The sequence below is a fragment of the Genypterus blacodes genome, unplaced genomic scaffold (assembly GCF_046128005.1).
Source record: "Genypterus blacodes isolate CSIRO-AG114 ecotype Tasmania unplaced genomic scaffold, CSIRO-AGI_Gbla_v1 ptg000107l_1, whole genome shotgun sequence".
NCBI lineage: Eukaryota > Metazoa > Chordata > Actinopteri > Ophidiiformes > Ophidiidae > Genypterus > Genypterus blacodes.
In genome coordinates, this window is record NW_027466911.1 from 824,632 (window position 1) to 840,619 (window position 15,988).

The 15,988-nt window shown below is 42.0% G+C and overlaps 3 protein-coding genes across 4 annotated transcripts; all 3 read left to right on the forward strand.

The window, feature by feature from the left end:
• The first annotated feature begins 1,873 nt into the window (after positions 1 to 1,873).
• Positions 1,874 to 6,655, forward strand: smg9 (SMG9 nonsense mediated mRNA decay factor). Of its 2 annotated transcripts, none has more exons than XM_076160748.1 (13): positions 1,874 to 2,486; positions 2,580 to 2,654; positions 2,763 to 2,982; positions 3,106 to 3,203; positions 3,291 to 3,403; positions 3,794 to 3,905; positions 3,986 to 4,081; positions 4,212 to 4,297; positions 4,545 to 4,651; positions 4,739 to 4,846; positions 5,239 to 5,364; positions 5,447 to 5,591; positions 5,950 to 6,655. In XM_076160748.1, the coding sequence occupies exons 1-13, from the start codon at positions 2,340 to 2,342 to the stop codon at positions 6,026 to 6,028; spliced, it is 1,512 nt and encodes a 503-aa protein (XP_076016863.1). In that variant the 5' UTR covers positions 1,874 to 2,339; the 3' UTR covers positions 6,029 to 6,655. The 2 variants fall into 2 exon arrangements, with proteins under 2 accessions (XP_076016863.1, XP_076016862.1); XM_076160747.1 differs by having other exon boundaries at positions 1,876 to 2,486; positions 2,748 to 2,982; positions 5,950 to 6,654.
• A 121-nt stretch (positions 6,656 to 6,776) lies between these two features.
• On the forward strand, positions 6,777 to 8,740 carry LOC143008833 (phospholipase A2 inhibitor and Ly6/PLAUR domain-containing protein-like). The gene is made up of 5 exons (XM_076160770.1): positions 6,777 to 7,071; positions 7,246 to 7,359; positions 7,468 to 7,611; positions 7,875 to 7,985; positions 8,078 to 8,740. The coding sequence occupies exons 1-5, from the start codon at positions 7,023 to 7,025 to the stop codon at positions 8,275 to 8,277; spliced, it is 618 nt and encodes a 205-aa protein (XP_076016885.1). The 5' UTR covers positions 6,777 to 7,022; the 3' UTR covers positions 8,278 to 8,740.
• Positions 8,741 to 13,321: 4,581 nt separating this feature from the next.
• On the forward strand, positions 13,322 to 15,252 carry LOC143008832 (urokinase plasminogen activator surface receptor-like). Its single transcript, XM_076160768.1, has 5 exons — positions 13,322 to 13,464; positions 13,675 to 13,791; positions 13,909 to 14,055; positions 14,505 to 14,615; positions 14,708 to 15,252. The coding sequence occupies exons 1-5, from the start codon at positions 13,413 to 13,415 to the stop codon at positions 14,896 to 14,898; spliced, it is 618 nt and encodes a 205-aa protein (XP_076016883.1). The 5' UTR covers positions 13,322 to 13,412; the 3' UTR covers positions 14,899 to 15,252.
• The last annotated feature ends 736 nt before the right edge of the window (positions 15,253 to 15,988 follow it).

Below are 15,988 nucleotides of genomic sequence, written 5' to 3' on the forward strand. Positions count from 1 at the left end.
TTGTGTTCCTGCAGAAAGCGTCCTCTACAAGCTCGTTTGGAGCGAGGTTAGATAAAACCACAGAGGACAAAGATCCAGCAGCGGTTTGGACAGCGAAGGACATCTGTGTAGTCGTCTCCAAACCATGGCTAGAGACCCGGATGTGACCAGAACTACTCATGGGTGACGTGGAAACTTTATCATGCACGTTAACGGATAACATGACCATTGTACTGTGAGCTTCAGCTACATGTTTTAACAAAATCCGATCAGAAATAAAAAAGGCTTTGCATGTGTAACAGGCTTTTGGCATTAGTTCAGAACAAAACAGGCCAGTTGAATAGCTTCCTTTAGGACACTGGTGGTGATTGTTAGAGTTGGAATTGGTGAGAATTTGGCCACAGGTGTCACAGGAACGCAAGATCAGCTTGTGGTCGATGTGCGACTGCCTACTCTGAAATGACCGTTTGCACACTGAGCACTGAAGGTTTTCGTGTTTGAGAAGACAATGCAGGAAATGGATCTTCACGTTCATAAATGGCCCCTTTCCACATGTGGTGCACTTGGACACACCAACATGACTGTGGATTGCAAATGTTTTGTTGAATTGTGTGTGAAGTGCTTCTGGATCCTTTGGACCTACATTTTCAGTGCGGGTATGATCTCTCAGGCATGTTCTATGGTCGTGGCTCATTCCTGGATCGTATTCAGCTTTCAGTGATTCGCCTGTATGCCCCTGACCATTAGAGCCGCCCACTGAGTTACCAAGTGTCTCTGGTCTCCGGCCACTGCTTACTCGGGGCTTAGACTCACTGTCAGGACTCTGCTGTGCGTTCAACTGTTGGATATCCATGTCATGTTTGAAGCTCCAGGCATACGAGTGGTCTTCAGCCACATGGGAAATTACGTACTTCCGTTGGACATCTTTGACAGGAGTGTATGAGGCCATTTCGAAGTTGTTGCCATTGAGGATCTGTTGAAGTATAAGATTGTTGAAATGCAAAGAAGTCTGAAATATAAGTGATTTTTAAAAATGTATAAAATGCATCACATTAGCTTTGTTTCTATGTTCACATTAAATGACATGCCTTCTTTTCTACTATAAAACAGACTCTTTTTATAAATAGACAAACATTAATTAGTTATCTCAAATAATCTCTCAATGACCTTTTTAAAGTTGTAAAGTACAACGGTTAGTGTACTTCCTCAAATAGCTACTTACTTATTTAATAACATGTACTCTATTTATAATGAGTAAGTTTGGTTGAAATCGGCGAAAAGTGGCACATATTGAATCATATTTAAAACGCGTCAAGACGTGGGAAAAGTTAACTTGTCTGAAGAAGGTGAAAGATAAAAAAAAATCAAAGACACCGCATTGTTGTCACTGGCGTCGACACGAAAATAGTCAACATCCTGTACGACGGGTAATGGTAGTGCAGACTACTTTTCCCATAATGCATCGGTGACTGAAACTGAAATAACTTGAAATTTAGTTTTTAGAAAAAAGGTGACAAATAATTTAAATAAATACAATTTTGAAGATTTCAGGACGTTTAATGTGTTTTGAATAATCGATGGGCTAGCGTTTTTTAATGGAACGTCTTGAAAAGAACATTTTGAATCTAGTATTTAGGTAGACACATAACGATTAAACTCCTCTTGGTATTTATGTTGTCTTTTGTTTTTAGATAACATGTTCATTACGAACATTAGCCGGCGATATTGTTGGCTAACTTTTTAATTAACAACATTAGAGTTTTGCAAAAAAAAAGTATATATAGTCTGAAATGTGTAACTCTATAAATCCAAAACTAGGTATTGGGATGAGCAAGACGAGGTTAACACATTCTTATTCCTTTGTTGTATTTATGCGCCATTAATGTCTACCGGGGGGAAAAACACAGGGGGAACCACAAAGTATATCATAGTGTTTCAAACGAGCTCATTTAATGGGAACCCGAGGTGCGCTTGATAAATTCCAACTGATTTTTACGTGGGCGGAGTCTCTGCTCGCGTATTGCCGCAGCTCTTAGCAGGAGCTACAATTGCACAACAGCGGGTAACAGAGTTTGGAAGCAAGCGCCCCGGCGGAAAACACATCTGCTGGCTTTGCTAACTTTTCTTGAATAGCTTTCGGCTGTCACGGCGAACCAATTAAAGTTTTAACAATAACGACTGTGTCAGGATAATAGCAGCTACTAACGCGACGTTTATGTGATATTTATTTGACTGTAACATTGTAATTATCTCGCTTTTGGGCTTTGGCGCCCGGCCTGTGCTGCTAATGCTAACCCGTGCCTCTTAATGAGCCCAGTTGCGTCGCTGTAGTGTCAAAAGGCTAAACCAGCTGTGCCGTCATGTCGGAGTCCGGCCACAGTCAGCCGGGCATGTACGGGCAGGGCCGCAGGAGGAGGCGGCGCCGGGGAGAACGAGATGCTGGACCTCCCGGGCAGAACCTGTCCGGACCCAGCCGGGATCGGGAGTACACCCCCAGGGAGCGCAGGGTAAACACACGCTCACACCAAACACAAACACACTGTTGTGCTGTTAAGTCTGAGAGGTTTTGAAGCTGGACGCACTGCTCTTTCTCTGTTTAGGATGGAAGTGAGGATCCTCCAGGGCCACTCATTCAGAAGACCCCCATCATTCTTGCCAAACCCCCTGGAGAACGGGTATGTCGACTTTATTGTGTCATTTAGGTCATTAGATTCTAAAATCTTTGATCGTGTAATCTCTTGATTTGAGCTTCTGGATCATTTCTGAAGGCTAAACCATCACAGAATGCACCTGTCAGTGGAGCCCCTGTACTGGAGAAGCCCATCATGCTCATGAAGGCCAGGGAAGATGGGGGGAAGCCGGGGACCCCCCCAGAGACAGCAGCTCAAGCCTCCGGTCCTGGACCCTCCAAGATTGAGAGGGAAGGCCAGCGTCCGACCCAGCCGGTGTACCAGATCCAAAACCGTGGAATGGGCGCTTCTGCATCCAGTAGTGCTGTGGACCGTGAGTTATCATTGGTTTCACCTAGATGACAGACGTTCCCCACTCTGGAATCTAACATAACAGTGAAATTCCACTTGCACAGACCTGAATGTGACATCTCAGATCTCTGCATGTGACCCACAGCTATGGTCGGCCAGTCCAAACTCCTGCCGCCTGAGAAGATGAAGCACAGCATTAAGTTAGTGGATGATCAGATGAACTGGTGTGACAGCGCCATGGAGGTGAGTGGCTGCCTAATGAACTGCAGAGCTGTTTTGTTTGTGGTTGATACTGGCCAATGAGTGGTGTTTGTAATGGGTGTGTTGCAGTACCTGAGGGATCAGACTGACATGTTGGTTGTGGGAGTCATTGGTATGCAGGGAACTGGGAAATCAACCATCATGTCGCTGTTATCTGCCAACACCCCTGAGGAAGATCAGAGGTCGGGTTTGTAGTATCATTCTGTCTGTTACTGTATACAAAACAAAGTCATATGATGATGCAACATAGACACCAGCCAGGAAATGCAAACGTATGTCTTGAATTTGAGCTGGGAGGAAGACGAGTGCACTGTTAACGGATGCTGAAGAGGCTGAGGATGATTGTTCAGAAACGCACGACATCGCCAACAAACTAAATCACAGTTACACACGTAGCAAACACACGACAGAAAAGCATATAGCCAGCAAATAGCAATGAAATCCTTACAGTCCGTATAATGTTGCATTTAGGTGTTGTTGTAATATTTCCCATTTCATTGACTGAATCGGTGTAAGCACTTGGAATGATGTAATGTTAACATGAGCTGTATGACGCCTGCTCGTTTGCACAGGGGTTATGTTTTCAGAGCTCAGAGCCAAGAGATCAAAGAACGAGGAGGAAACCAGAGCACCGGGATCGATTTCTTCATCACCCAGGAGAGAGTCATCTTCCTGGACACGCAGGTAAGAATGCAGGCAATGAAATCTGAATTCTTCTCTCTTTCCTGGCCTGGTGTGTGTTCACTTTGCTGTTGTTTCTCTAGCCCATGCTCAGTCCCTCCATTTTGGATCACCTCATCAATAACGATCGGAAGTTGCCCCCAGAGTACAATCTCCCTCACACCTATGTGGAGATGCAGGTCAGTTGCAGGCCTGCAGGGGGCGCTGAGATGTTAATGATTGCTCCAGCCAGTTATCGGCTTCCTTGTCGATCGTTTCACACACACACACACACACACACACGTTTCTCTTTCACATTCTCATCCACAGTCTCTTCAGATCGCTGCCTTCCTGTTCACTGTATGCCATGTGGTCATAGTGGTCCAAGACTGGTTCACTGACATCAACCTGTACAGGTACGAAGCTGCTGAGGGTCACAAAGGTCAGGTCATGTCAGTTCATGCCAGTTCATGCCCTGAGAGGTGTGTGTGTGTGTGTGTGTGTGTGTGTGTGTGTGTGTGTGTGTGTGTGTGTGTGTGTGTGTGTGTGTGTGTGTGTGTGTGTGTGTGTGTGTGTGTGTGTGTGTGTGTGTGTGTGTGTGTGTGTGTGTGTGTGTGTGTGTGTGTGTGTGTGTGTGTGTGTGCCGGCGCCGGCTGTTTGCAGGTTTCTACAGACCGCAGAGATGCTGAAGCCCTCCACTCCGTCTGCAAGTCACGACAGCAGTGGCTCGTCAGGCAGCGACGACGGAGCCGAGTACTATCCCCACATAGGTGCCGGCCCCGTGCGGAAACACACACACCTAATCAAAATGATGAACAAAGTGGATTTCCTTTCACGCCCCTGCCGTCTGTGTTCAGTGTTCCTCCAGAATAAAGCCAGGCGGGAGGATTTCTGCCCCCGGAACATGAAGGACATGCACATGGTGGTGGACACGCTAATGGCTCACTCCCATCTGAAATACAAAGGTCTGGAGTGTGTGAGGGCATGTTCTGTGTTGTACGGATTGAAATATGTGTGTGAAATGACTTCACTGAGCCGTTTCAATGGACTATTTTACCATCTCCAAGCAAAGCCCTTCCAAACTATTCATATTTTGGAAAATATGAATGTCATTGCTGTCGATTTTGGAAAGTCAAAAGAGAGAAAATAGTAAAAGACTTAATTTCTCTGCCGGTTCTCTCGTGCCAATGTGAAGGTTTGAGGATGGATGAAAGGAAAGTTTACTGCCCTGGTGCTCAGGTGTGATGGGAAGGACTTGAGACGTTGAGGGTTGATTAACATGATATTTGCTTCGGGTGTCTGATATTTGCTTCATCCTCTGCACTCACCCCACCTGTGCTTCGGTGTCTGGTTGCAGGTACGCTCTCCATGCTGGACTGCAACATCTTCCCGGGCCTGGGGCGAGACTATCTGGAGTCTGAAGTTAATCTGTTCCTGTTACCCGTCCACGAGCACGAGGGCGAGGATAACCTGACTAAAGCAGGTCAGCAGCTGTGGTCATGTACAACCAAACTCGAACATTTTCGTTTGCGTGAGATATAAATGAAGCATTGCACTTTGTTTAGGTTCCGGGATGTACCCCCTCTTCTCTCTCCTCCCGGGGTATAGAGGACACCCTACTTTCTCCAGCACGGTTTCCAGGCTTCGCAGCCAAATTCTGGCCATGCCCCGCTGTCAACTGTCGCACACCATCCTCACTGAGAAGAACTGGTAAAGCAAAAACTTGTTATACTCCAGTCAAGGTCAAGCACGCGAAGACAAATGTAAATGTGTCCTGTTCCAGGTCCCGTCAGGAAATGAACACTTTCCCCCCAATCTATCTCACTAATGATTAAAGATATGTTCACATTGTTCCCCTGCTGCTGAATCAGCATCGCCTCTGCTGCACATTAGCGGTTGCTGCATGTTTATAGCTATAAAGATGGTGGAGTGTGAAGAAATATTTGGGGGGAAACACGATTGTATATACATCTATTTGTCATCCTCTGGGTTCTAGGTGGCATATGTACCTGACAACCAGGTAAACAAAAGTAACTCACTAAATAGTAATTGTCTCTGAATGTTGCAGGTTTCATTACGCTGCTCGCATCTGGGACGGTGTGAAGAAGTCATCGGCTCTCTCTGAATACAGTCGCCTGCTTTGTTAACGTCCCAGCTCGACGGTTGTTTGGCACAGAGGCTTTCAGTCCGGCGTCCCATCATTGGAGGCACCAAGATTCGTGGCTCCGAACATGGAGGGCTGTCACTCGCATCTCACGAGGGGGGGGGGCGAGTTCATGTGGAGCCTTTTGGGGACATGGTGAAGATGCAGTGTCACATTGCGCACTGGAAGACTGGAAACAATGCAGAATCTTGTGGCTCTGTGGTCAATGCTTGGCCCCGGCTGCAGGAAACCAGACAGGAAGACATGAGAGCAAGAGAGAGAACCTGATGTGTATAGAAAATTGTTTCAGTTTTGCTGTAATAAGGGACAATGCAGACATTTGCATCACAGCCTGAGTAATTTTCATTTCAGGGTAATTTAAAATAAAAAACAAATCTTTTTGTTTGTGGTGCTTGAAAAAAACTCGTTGATTGATTTGCATTATTTAAATGCTGATAGTGATATTTGCAAAATGTGTTTGTGGCTGAGGCTTCCTCAGTGTGCACACTGATGCTGACCCTTTAACCGTCTCTGAGCAGCTTAAGTTTTGTTTTGTAAAAACGAAACCTTAAAGCATTTCTTGGAAAACGTAGCATTGGATCAAAGGCAGTTAAGAGCCGTCAGTTTTGAATGCGAACAATAAAATACACAAGTTCAAAACCGTGCTTGTTTGTTTCAGAACATATTTGTCTGCAAATAGGCCGTCGCAAATATAAAGGGACTATACTGTAGATGGAACCGGTTGTCATTAGTGCTTTCATTGAGAACGCTACTTTGCTTTGCTTTGTGGTTTTGTTGTTCATTTTGTGTCAACAATTGTGGCGCCATAGTTGGTCAGTTAAAATCTTTTAGGCTACAGAAAGTCTAAAAATGCCTGGTGAGAATTTGATTGGGGGGGGGGAGGTTTTCCAGTGGAGGTGTGGAGACGCTCCCTCTGAGGAAAACTACTTAAAGCTGTCACAGCTCGATCGAAGAGTCACCTGGACTCTGCTCTCAAGATGCATCTGTTCATACTGGGGATCATTGGGAGTCTGCTTCTCCCTAAAGGCAAGTATTGTCATAAACTGTGATATCTGTTTCATGTACCGAAATTGCGAACACTGCAAGTTTGCCATAAAAGGATGCATACTAATCACATTTTATACTTAGTTACTTACTTTATAGCTTATGTCATTAATTACCTGTTGTTTAGTTTGAATGAATTCAAATAATGTCTTTCAGCTCACACACTGGAATGTTATATATGCTTCCCTGGGGCTACGGGAGAATGCACAGATAGAACGCAATGCCCTGAAGGTTTCCAATGTGCAGCAACCACGGCCAGGACAAATACAGGTATTTATTTATTTTTGTAAAAAAATCACTGAAGATAATACATTTATGATGTCAGACTCTTTGGAATGAAAGCTTTACATTTTTTTCTCACAACTCCTTGATATCCAGGTGGTTACATCTCATCTGACATTGTTAAATCCTGTGCTAAAGCTGATGACTGTGTTGATGGCTCAGCCAACTTTGGAGTTTTTGCAATGACATTCACCACCAGGTGCTGCTCCACTGATCTCTGCAACAGCCAGCCTGCCCCCGGTACAGGTTCACATTTTGTCTTTTTCACATTAAGTTGCTTTTTTCCCCTCTCATTTCTGAAGTTGTTGAAAATGGAATGTTCTGTACTGCATGTGATTCCTATAAATGTTTCTGTATATGTTACTCACTCATAGACTCATTTACTTTTCTCTCACTGTGTCCCTCGTGTATGATCCTGTCCACTCTCCCAAATAACCATGAATTATCTTTAATATATAATATATTAGAAAAAATCTGACAATATCTTGAATTGTATCTTATAGTACCAGCAAAAATCTATCCAAATGGTAAAAAGTGCTTCAGCTGCGTTTTGAATAAGTGCACCACGACTCAACATTGTGAGGGAGATGAAGACCACTGCATCTCATCAACAGGTAACAAACCTCCAGTCAGTGCTCCATTATCAGAAGTATTTCTTCAGTATGTTGTACCTGCAGGTAATAAATGCACATTTTTATCCTCACAGCGACTGCACCGAGTGGAAAGTACTTCCTGAAGGGCTGCGCCACCAAGTCAGTGTGTGAAGGTCTAATGGGTGTGAAGCAGAACAAAAACTTTGGAACACACATGAGCTGCTGTCAGGGTGACTTCTGCAACAGTGCCAGCAGCATCACTGTGAACCTCCTGCTCCTGCTGCTCCCACTGCTCTCCTCTGCTCTGTTCTAATTGATGAAGACTAGACTTAGATTTGACACAGCAAAAAATATGTAATGTTACATCTTCAATGCAAGTTTATTGTTGTATAATTGTTAGAACCTGAGTTTAACAGTTGCCTTCCTGTTGTTTTAAATTAAGAGTTTTCTGGTTAAAATGTTCTCTTGTTGGAAACTGTCTGGCATTCAGAACAACGTCCTGTTGTTGAGTGAAACACAAATTTCACTTGAACAACGTCCTGTTGTCCAACTAGAACTTAGCTTCTCAGCACTTGCTCTAGTTGTTCTTTCTGTTTCTTCTCTGTGGTCAATGAAACCAGACAGAGAAGACATGAGAGCAAGAGAGAAAACCTGATGTGTGTGTATAACATTGTTTCAGTTTTGCTGTAATAATGGACAATGCAGACTTTTGCATCACATCCTGAGTAATGTTCACTTCCAGGGTAATGTAAAATAAAAACAAATCTTTCCGAGTGGTGCTTGAAATACAGATGGTTGATTGATTTGCATTATTTAAATCTGATCACGAACCTGAATGTGTTCCTTGAAAAACGTAACCCTGGATTAAAGGCAGTTAAGAGCCGTCAGTTTTGAATGTGAGCAAAAAAGTTAAAAAAAACATGCTTGTTTGTTCAGAACATATGTCATGTCTGCAAATAGGCTGTTGCAAATATAAAGGGACTATACTGGAGTGTAGATGGAACCGGTTGTCATTAGTGCTTTCATTGCATGCTTTTCATTTCAATGCTTTTTTGTGGATGTTTGCTTGGTGGTTTTGTTAATGACACATGACTCTAAATTCGTTTCAGTCATGAATATACTTAGAGGGATAACAACTGCTGAAAACAAATTCCTTGTCTGTCAGAGCATACTTGGCCAATAAATGTTTTCTGATGAATGAAGTCATGAATTTCTTGTCCATGTTGGTGACATTATATCATCACTGAGATAGACGGGCCATTACTACTGATGTTGGATGAATCGTTTAGTTCCACTTGTGGGTTATTGTACAAAATGCATTTTGAGCTAAAAATGTATGATCTGTGGTAAAATACAAATCCTGTCCAGTTTCCAGGATGCCATAATGTTACTTGCTGTGCATCATAATGCAGTTTGTGCCAAAAAACAAAACAACAGTAGACTGAAAGGAAATTTAGAACACCTGATACGTAAGTCCTTACATCAGTGAATGTACATTTGACAAAAATAAATGTTTCACATGAGCATTTTGTGTCAATAAATGTGGTGCCATAGTTGGGCAGTTAGAATCTTTTAAAATTGACGAATCAATTAACCAACACTTCTATTTAGGCACCAGAAAGTCTAAAAATGCCTGGTGATTTGATTTTTGTGGGATGTTTTTCGGTGGAGGTGTGGTGTCTGGATGACGGACTCTCCCTCTGAGGAAAACCACTTAAAGCTGCCACAGCTCAATCAAAGAGTCACCTGGGCTCTGCTCTCATGATGCATCTGTTCATACTGGGGATCATTTGGAGTCTGCTTCTCCCGAAAGGCAAGTATTGTCATAAACTGTGGCATTATCTGTTTCATGTTCCAACAATTTGCCATAATAGGATGCATACAAATCACATTTTATACTGGTTGTTTAGTTTGAATGTAGACAAATCAAAAACTTTTCTCGATGCTATCATTTTCTATCAAGTGTAGATTTTCATGTTTTGCTGTCTTTCAGCTCACACCCTGGAATGTTATATATGCTTCCGTGGGGATACGGGAATATGCACAAATACATCAGCACAATGCCCTGAAAGGAGCCAATGTGCAGCAACCACGGCCACGACAAATACAGGTATTTATTTATTGTTGTAATTTAATCACTGAAGATAATACATTTATACTTGGAATGAAAGCTTTACATTTTTTCTTACAACTCCTTGATGTACAGGTGGTTTAGTCTCAATTGGCATATTCAAATATTGTGCTAAAGCTGATGACTGTGTTGATGGCTCAGCCAACTTTGGAGTTTTAAGAATGAAATTTACCACCAAGTGCTGCTCCACTGATCTCTGCAACAGCCAGCCTGCCCCCGGTATATGTTTACATTTGTCTTTTTCATATTAAGTTGCTTTTTTCCCTCTGATTTTTGAAGTTGTTGAAAATGGAAAGTTCTGTACTGCATGTGATTCCCATACATGTGTCTATAAATGTTAGTAAACTCTAATCATTTAGTCGAAAAGTTTTATTTATTTATTTTTTAATCATTCTAATCCTAATCATAGTTGGACTCACTTACTTTTCTCTCACTCTGCCCCTCGAATAGACTCTGACAATATCTTGAATTGTATCTTATAGAACCACCAAAAACTCGTCCAAATGGTAAAAAGTGCTTCAGCTGCACTACAGATAAGTACGAAACAACCCAACATTGTGAGGGAGATGAAGACCACTGCATCACATCAACAGGTAACAAACCTCCAGTCAGTGTTCCTTTATCAGAAGTATTTCCTCAGTATGTTGTACCTGCAGGTAATAAATGAACATTTTTATTCTCACAGTGACTTTGGCAAGTGAAGAGAAATTCCTGAAGGGCTGTGCCACCAAGTCAGTGTGTGCAGGTATAATGCGTGAAGACATTGGAACACACATGAGCTGTTGTCAGGGTGACTTCTGCAACAGTGCCAGCAGCATCACTGTGAACCTGCTGCAGGAGGGTCACAGTGTTGTGAGTGGTTCACAACAGGACGTTGTTCCACTAGAACTTAGCTTCTTGGCACTAGCGCTAGTGTTCTTTCTGCATAGATCATTTCTTGTGTTGTATTGAAACCTCATATGTACATTGCTTTAGATAAAGGCTTCTGCTTAATGAGTAAATGTAAATGTCCCTTTGTACCTGGATCCTGGACTTCCTGACGGGCAGAACCCAGGTAGTGAGAATGGGTAACCCCACCTTCTCTGCACTGACCCTGAGCACAGGAATATCATATCAATGATGCTGAACTGGAGACAGTCCCCTGCTTCAAGTTCCTCTTTGTGTTCATCAATGCTTAAGTAAAAAAGTGGCTATACTTCCTAAAGAGACTCAAGAATTGTGCCATGTCTGCCAAACCTCTCACCATCTTCTCCAGGTGTATCATTGAGAGCATCCTCTCTTGCTGCATTACTGATTTTTTTTAACTTAAAAATGTCTCTTTGTTTACTATGTAGTTTTGCTTGCCTTGTCTTAAGAATTTTACTGTTCAGAATGAACCTGTGTGTTACTGTGCGTGTGATAAATAAAACACTTTGAAATCTGTTTCTGGTTATGTGGCTAACACTGCCACCTACTGTCAGCCAGGTCCCAAGCACACATTGATTCGTTATCCGTATCCTGTGTCACATTGACCCTGTGAATGTGATGTTGTAGGTAAGATAGATACACAGAGCTCAGAGGCATTATGTGGGCCAGATCTCTTTAAAGGCAACTCAGGACAAGAAATATTTACTAGAAAGGAGCCTGAAGACAAGATCCCCCCTGCAGCTAGAATGGAGTGACAGTAACCTGTCAGGCCATAGATGTGCTTGTCCATATCCTCTCTTTCGTGAGGAGGTCGCGTGTAAACATTTGACATAATCCTATGGTCAAAATGAAAATGAGAGAGGAAAAAAAGGGACAGGGACAGCTTGATACAAACAAAAAAACAGAACGGGTTTCAGTCTGGCATCCCAACAAGAAGTCACCAAGATACATGGCTGAACATGGAGGGCTGTCACTTGCATCTCATAAGGAAGAACAAGTTCAATGTGAACCCTTTTGGGGACATGGTAGAGTTCATTATCAGATAACCAGTTGGAAGACTTGAAACTCCGCAGCCGTTGCAGTGGATGGAGGCCTATCCCTGCCCTCAGGAAACCTCTGTTTGTTGAACAGACGGAAAGGCATGAGAGCAAGAGCGGGAAAACCTGTTCTTCATATCAAATGTGTAAACATGATTAATGAAACTTCTTCATTTGTATTAAACCATGTGTAATGTTCAGTTGCTGGATGAAGTTACTATAAAAAGAAAACATATCAAAGCCATTTTAGAGTGGTACTAAAAAATACTTTTTTGTCTCTGTCAGTTGCAGGTGGTTGATGTGATTGGTTGAGTGTGCGCACTATCTTGCTGACCCTTCAACGGCCTCTGATTCACTTAATACGTTTTTTTAATAAAATGCACAAATTTTAAATGTGCTTGTTTTTTATAACATGGTGTGTCTGCAAAGTGGCCACTGCAAATACAAATTGACTAAAAGCGTACCAGGCGTCCTTAGGGACATCTAAGGTTGTGTTAGTACTGTGGGAAGTGCATTGAGGTTTTCAAAGGTATGCCTTCTGTGCATATAAAGTAAGTGCAACTGGTAAGCATACTGGTTCACAATAGAACCACCAGAACTGAGACCTTGCATTCTGTTTCTTGACCAGTAATGGAGTTCATCCCCATAAATCAGCTATTACAATAACAGTTAAGGCAGTCACAAAGTAATAGTAGTTTCATAGTTTCAAAAATGCTGGCGCGGTACGAGAAATCACTAATTGCAAAAGATTCAGTCTTTTTTTAGGGATAGTGAGCAGGCCTCTCTGCTGAGATCTTAGAGCCTATGCAGGAACATACGTGGTTATAGGACTAGTAAGATATACGGAAGCAAGGCCATGCAACATTTTTTAAGAAAAAGTAAGACCTTACAATCAGCATGGGTGTTAATGGGAAACCTGTGTAGTGAAGCTAGAACTGAACCCATATGTTCACATTCTGGGGGTTTTAGTTATGCGGCAGTGTTTTGAACAAGCTGCAGTTTTTTGAGAGCCAGGAGGGTTATCAAAATGTTATCAAAATGTATGTAAATAAGATGTTCCGAAGTCGAATTTCAGTTTTATCAACATTTAGGAGCAGAAAGGTCTTTGTCAAGGTGGGACCCCAGCTTGGACAGCCCTTAATTTTCATTTGGTCTTTATAATTGGTCAGTTATCATTGAAATCGGAATCAATCAACACTTCTATCTTGGCAACAGAAAGTCTGCATATGCATAGTCATGAGGCATAGGCAGGCATGATCTTGGGGTGTGTTTTAAGTGGAGGTGTGGTGTCAGGAAGAAGACAGCTTCCTCTGATGAAAACTGATTAATCTTCTCACAGCTCAAACGAAGTCAAGTCGCTTGGATTCTGCTCTCATGATGCATCTGTTCATACTGGGGATCATTGGGAGTCTGCTTCTCTCTGGAGGTAAGTTTTGGCATATGTTGTTGTTTTGTTATGTTTCATGTACCAAAAATACAAACACTGCTAATTTGTCATATTTGTAATAATTGTTTAGATGCTGTTGGTTAGTTTCAATGGAGCCAAATAAACATTTCTTTGTAATTGTAATGAGTCATATCAGTGTTCAAATCCATTTTCATCATGTGTATATTTTCACGTTTGTTTTGCTGTCAGCTTACTCACTGGATTGCCATGAGTGCATACCCGGAGCTGCAGGGACATGCACAGACAAAACAATAACTTGCCCCACGGGGACCCAATGTGGGGCATACAGGGTCATTACACTTAAAGGTATGTATTTCTTTATAAATACAATAATAACCACTAATGAAAGATAATACCTTTAGTGATGTCAGACTACTTGGAATGTTAGCTTTCCCTTTTTTCTAACAACTGTTTGATTTGCAGGAAATTCCAAAACTTCCGATATCCAAGGGAAGGCTTGTGTGACGGCTGATGTCTGTGTTACCGGCTCAGCCAACTTCGGGGTTTTAAGAGCTATGTACACCAGCAAGTGCTGTAACACTAAGCTGTGCAACACCGACCCTGCCCCCGGTACATTTTTACATTTTGTGTTTTTCATATTAAGTTGCTTTTTTACCTCTGATTTCTGAAGTTGTTGAAAATGGAATTTTCTGTTTTCCAAAAGATTCACAACAGTAAAATGCGACTTGTTTTGTTTAATCTTCCATCAATATCCTGTTTTAACCTGTGAATGTGATGTAATGATACACACAACAACAACAGTTACAATGATAATAATAACAATAATGGATGGATAGCATAAAGTTGAATAAAGTTGAATTTGAAAATGTATGCAGAAGTTAAAGTCAGGTGGGATGCTCATTCTTCAGTTCAGAAGCCAAGAAAGTCAGGAGCAATCACTTCTTTCTCACTATGCCCCTTATGAATGATCATGTTCAGTACCAGAATGAAAAATACATCATCTTTAATACATAAGATACTGTGTACAATATAACATTTTATATTGCATCTTCCTACAGAAGTAGCAAAAACTATACCAAATGGTAAAAAGTGCTACAGCTGCACTACAAATAAGTGTAACACAACCCAGCCTTGTGAGGGAGAGGAAGACCACTGCATCACATCAACAGGTAACAAACCTCCAGTCAGTGCTCCATTATCAGAAGTATTTCCTCAGTATGTTGTACCTGCAGGTAATAAGTGAACATTTGTATTCTCACAGTGATGGAAGCAGGGAAAAACACCACTGCGAAGGGCTGTGCCACCAAGTCAGTGTGTACGGGTAAAATTGCAGCAAAGCTGGGCACTGAAGATGTGAACTGCTGTCAGGGTAATTTCTGCAACAGTGCCAGCAGCATCGCCGTGAACCTCCTCCTCCTGCTGCTCCCACTGCTCTCCTCTGCTCTGTTCTGATTAAGACGAAACCTCTCCTTCAGTTTCAGCTCACACCCTATTATCCTCTCAACTCACATTTGACACAGCAAAAATATCATGTACGCTTACAACTCCCATGTGAGTGTATTGTTACTCTCTTGTAGGATTGGAGCTCTTCTGTTGCTTTGCTGTTGTTTTAAATTATTTTTTCTTGCTAAAATGTTTTATTGTTGGAAATTGTTATAGTTAAAAGACAAAATTAATTATGTTGTTTAATTATTAAGTGTTACGTTCGCTTTTGTCTTTTAAACTCCAGTCCAAAAGTCTGTTTCATGTAAGGATTCATGGTTGTTCAATCTGAGAAATTATAAAACACTTTTCTATCCCTCTAAACATTGTGGATCATCATTTATTCGACTCATCATCCACAAGATGAGGCAGAATCATCCAATTCCTTTTGTCTGTGTCTGTTTGCCTTCAGGGCAGCAACAGTGACATGTTGGAAACAGCAGTTGATTGACTACATCCACTCGTCTTTACCGGACAAAGAAATATAAGAAATGTTTATGTGTATGCAACTGGTAATAGCAGCGACAATGTTATATGTTATATTTTCAATTACCCTGATACATTACTTGCCAGTTTGCAGTAAACTTGTGTATTGTAGCACTTAATTAGTTTACCACAGGTCACTTTATGGGCTATTTTTTAAGGGAAACTCTGGTAAACAAAGTCCCACTCCATTCCAACCGGAGCACAGCTACAGTACCCCCTTGCACACATGCAGTCTCATTCTTGGCACAGATAGGTTTACCCGCATTGGTGTTTTGCCAAGATAAATACCAAGCCTATCTTGTGCAAGCAGCTTAATGTTGTGTGGGGGAGGAGATAGTTCCTAATTTAAATCTTGTCTGCACGCGCACAATGTTCTCACAGACGAATGGAAACTCACAAGCGAGCAATGTTGCATGCATGTTGCAACATTAGCAGTTACACAGAAGTTTACATAAGGTCAAAGTACTTTGATTCTTACCACAGCCCAAACTGTCATGTGTCATTCACAATGTACTTGTTTTCAATACAGACAGCAGTTTGACACATGATGTTTTGACCATTGCAAACGTTAAGG

Coding starts and splice junctions, on each gene's coding strand:
- smg9 (XM_076160747.1), top strand. CDS start 2,340: ATGTCGGAGTCCGGCCACAGTCAGCCGGGCATGTACGGGCAGGGCCGC. Junction 3,204..3,290: donor GGTGTGACAGCGCCATGGAG/GTGAGTGGCTGC, acceptor GGTGTGTTGCAG/TACCTGAGGGATCAGACTGA. Junction 3,404..3,793: donor ACCCCTGAGGAAGATCAGAG/GTCGGGTTTGTA, acceptor TCGTTTGCACAG/GGGTTATGTTTTCAGAGCTC.
- LOC143008833 (XM_076160770.1), top strand. CDS start 7,023: ATGCATCTGTTCATACTGGGGATCATTGGGAGTCTGCTTCTCCCTAAA. Junction 7,360..7,467: donor CACGGCCAGGACAAATACAG/GTATTTATTTAT, acceptor CTTGATATCCAG/GTGGTTACATCTCATCTGAC. Junction 7,986..8,077: donor CCACTGCATCTCATCAACAG/GTAACAAACCTC, acceptor TTATCCTCACAG/CGACTGCACCGAGTGGAAAG.
- LOC143008832 (XM_076160768.1), top strand. CDS start 13,413: ATGATGCATCTGTTCATACTGGGGATCATTGGGAGTCTGCTTCTCTCT. Junction 13,792..13,908: donor CAGGGTCATTACACTTAAAG/GTATGTATTTCT, acceptor TTTGATTTGCAG/GAAATTCCAAAACTTCCGAT. Junction 14,616..14,707: donor CCACTGCATCACATCAACAG/GTAACAAACCTC, acceptor GTATTCTCACAG/TGATGGAAGCAGGGAAAAAC.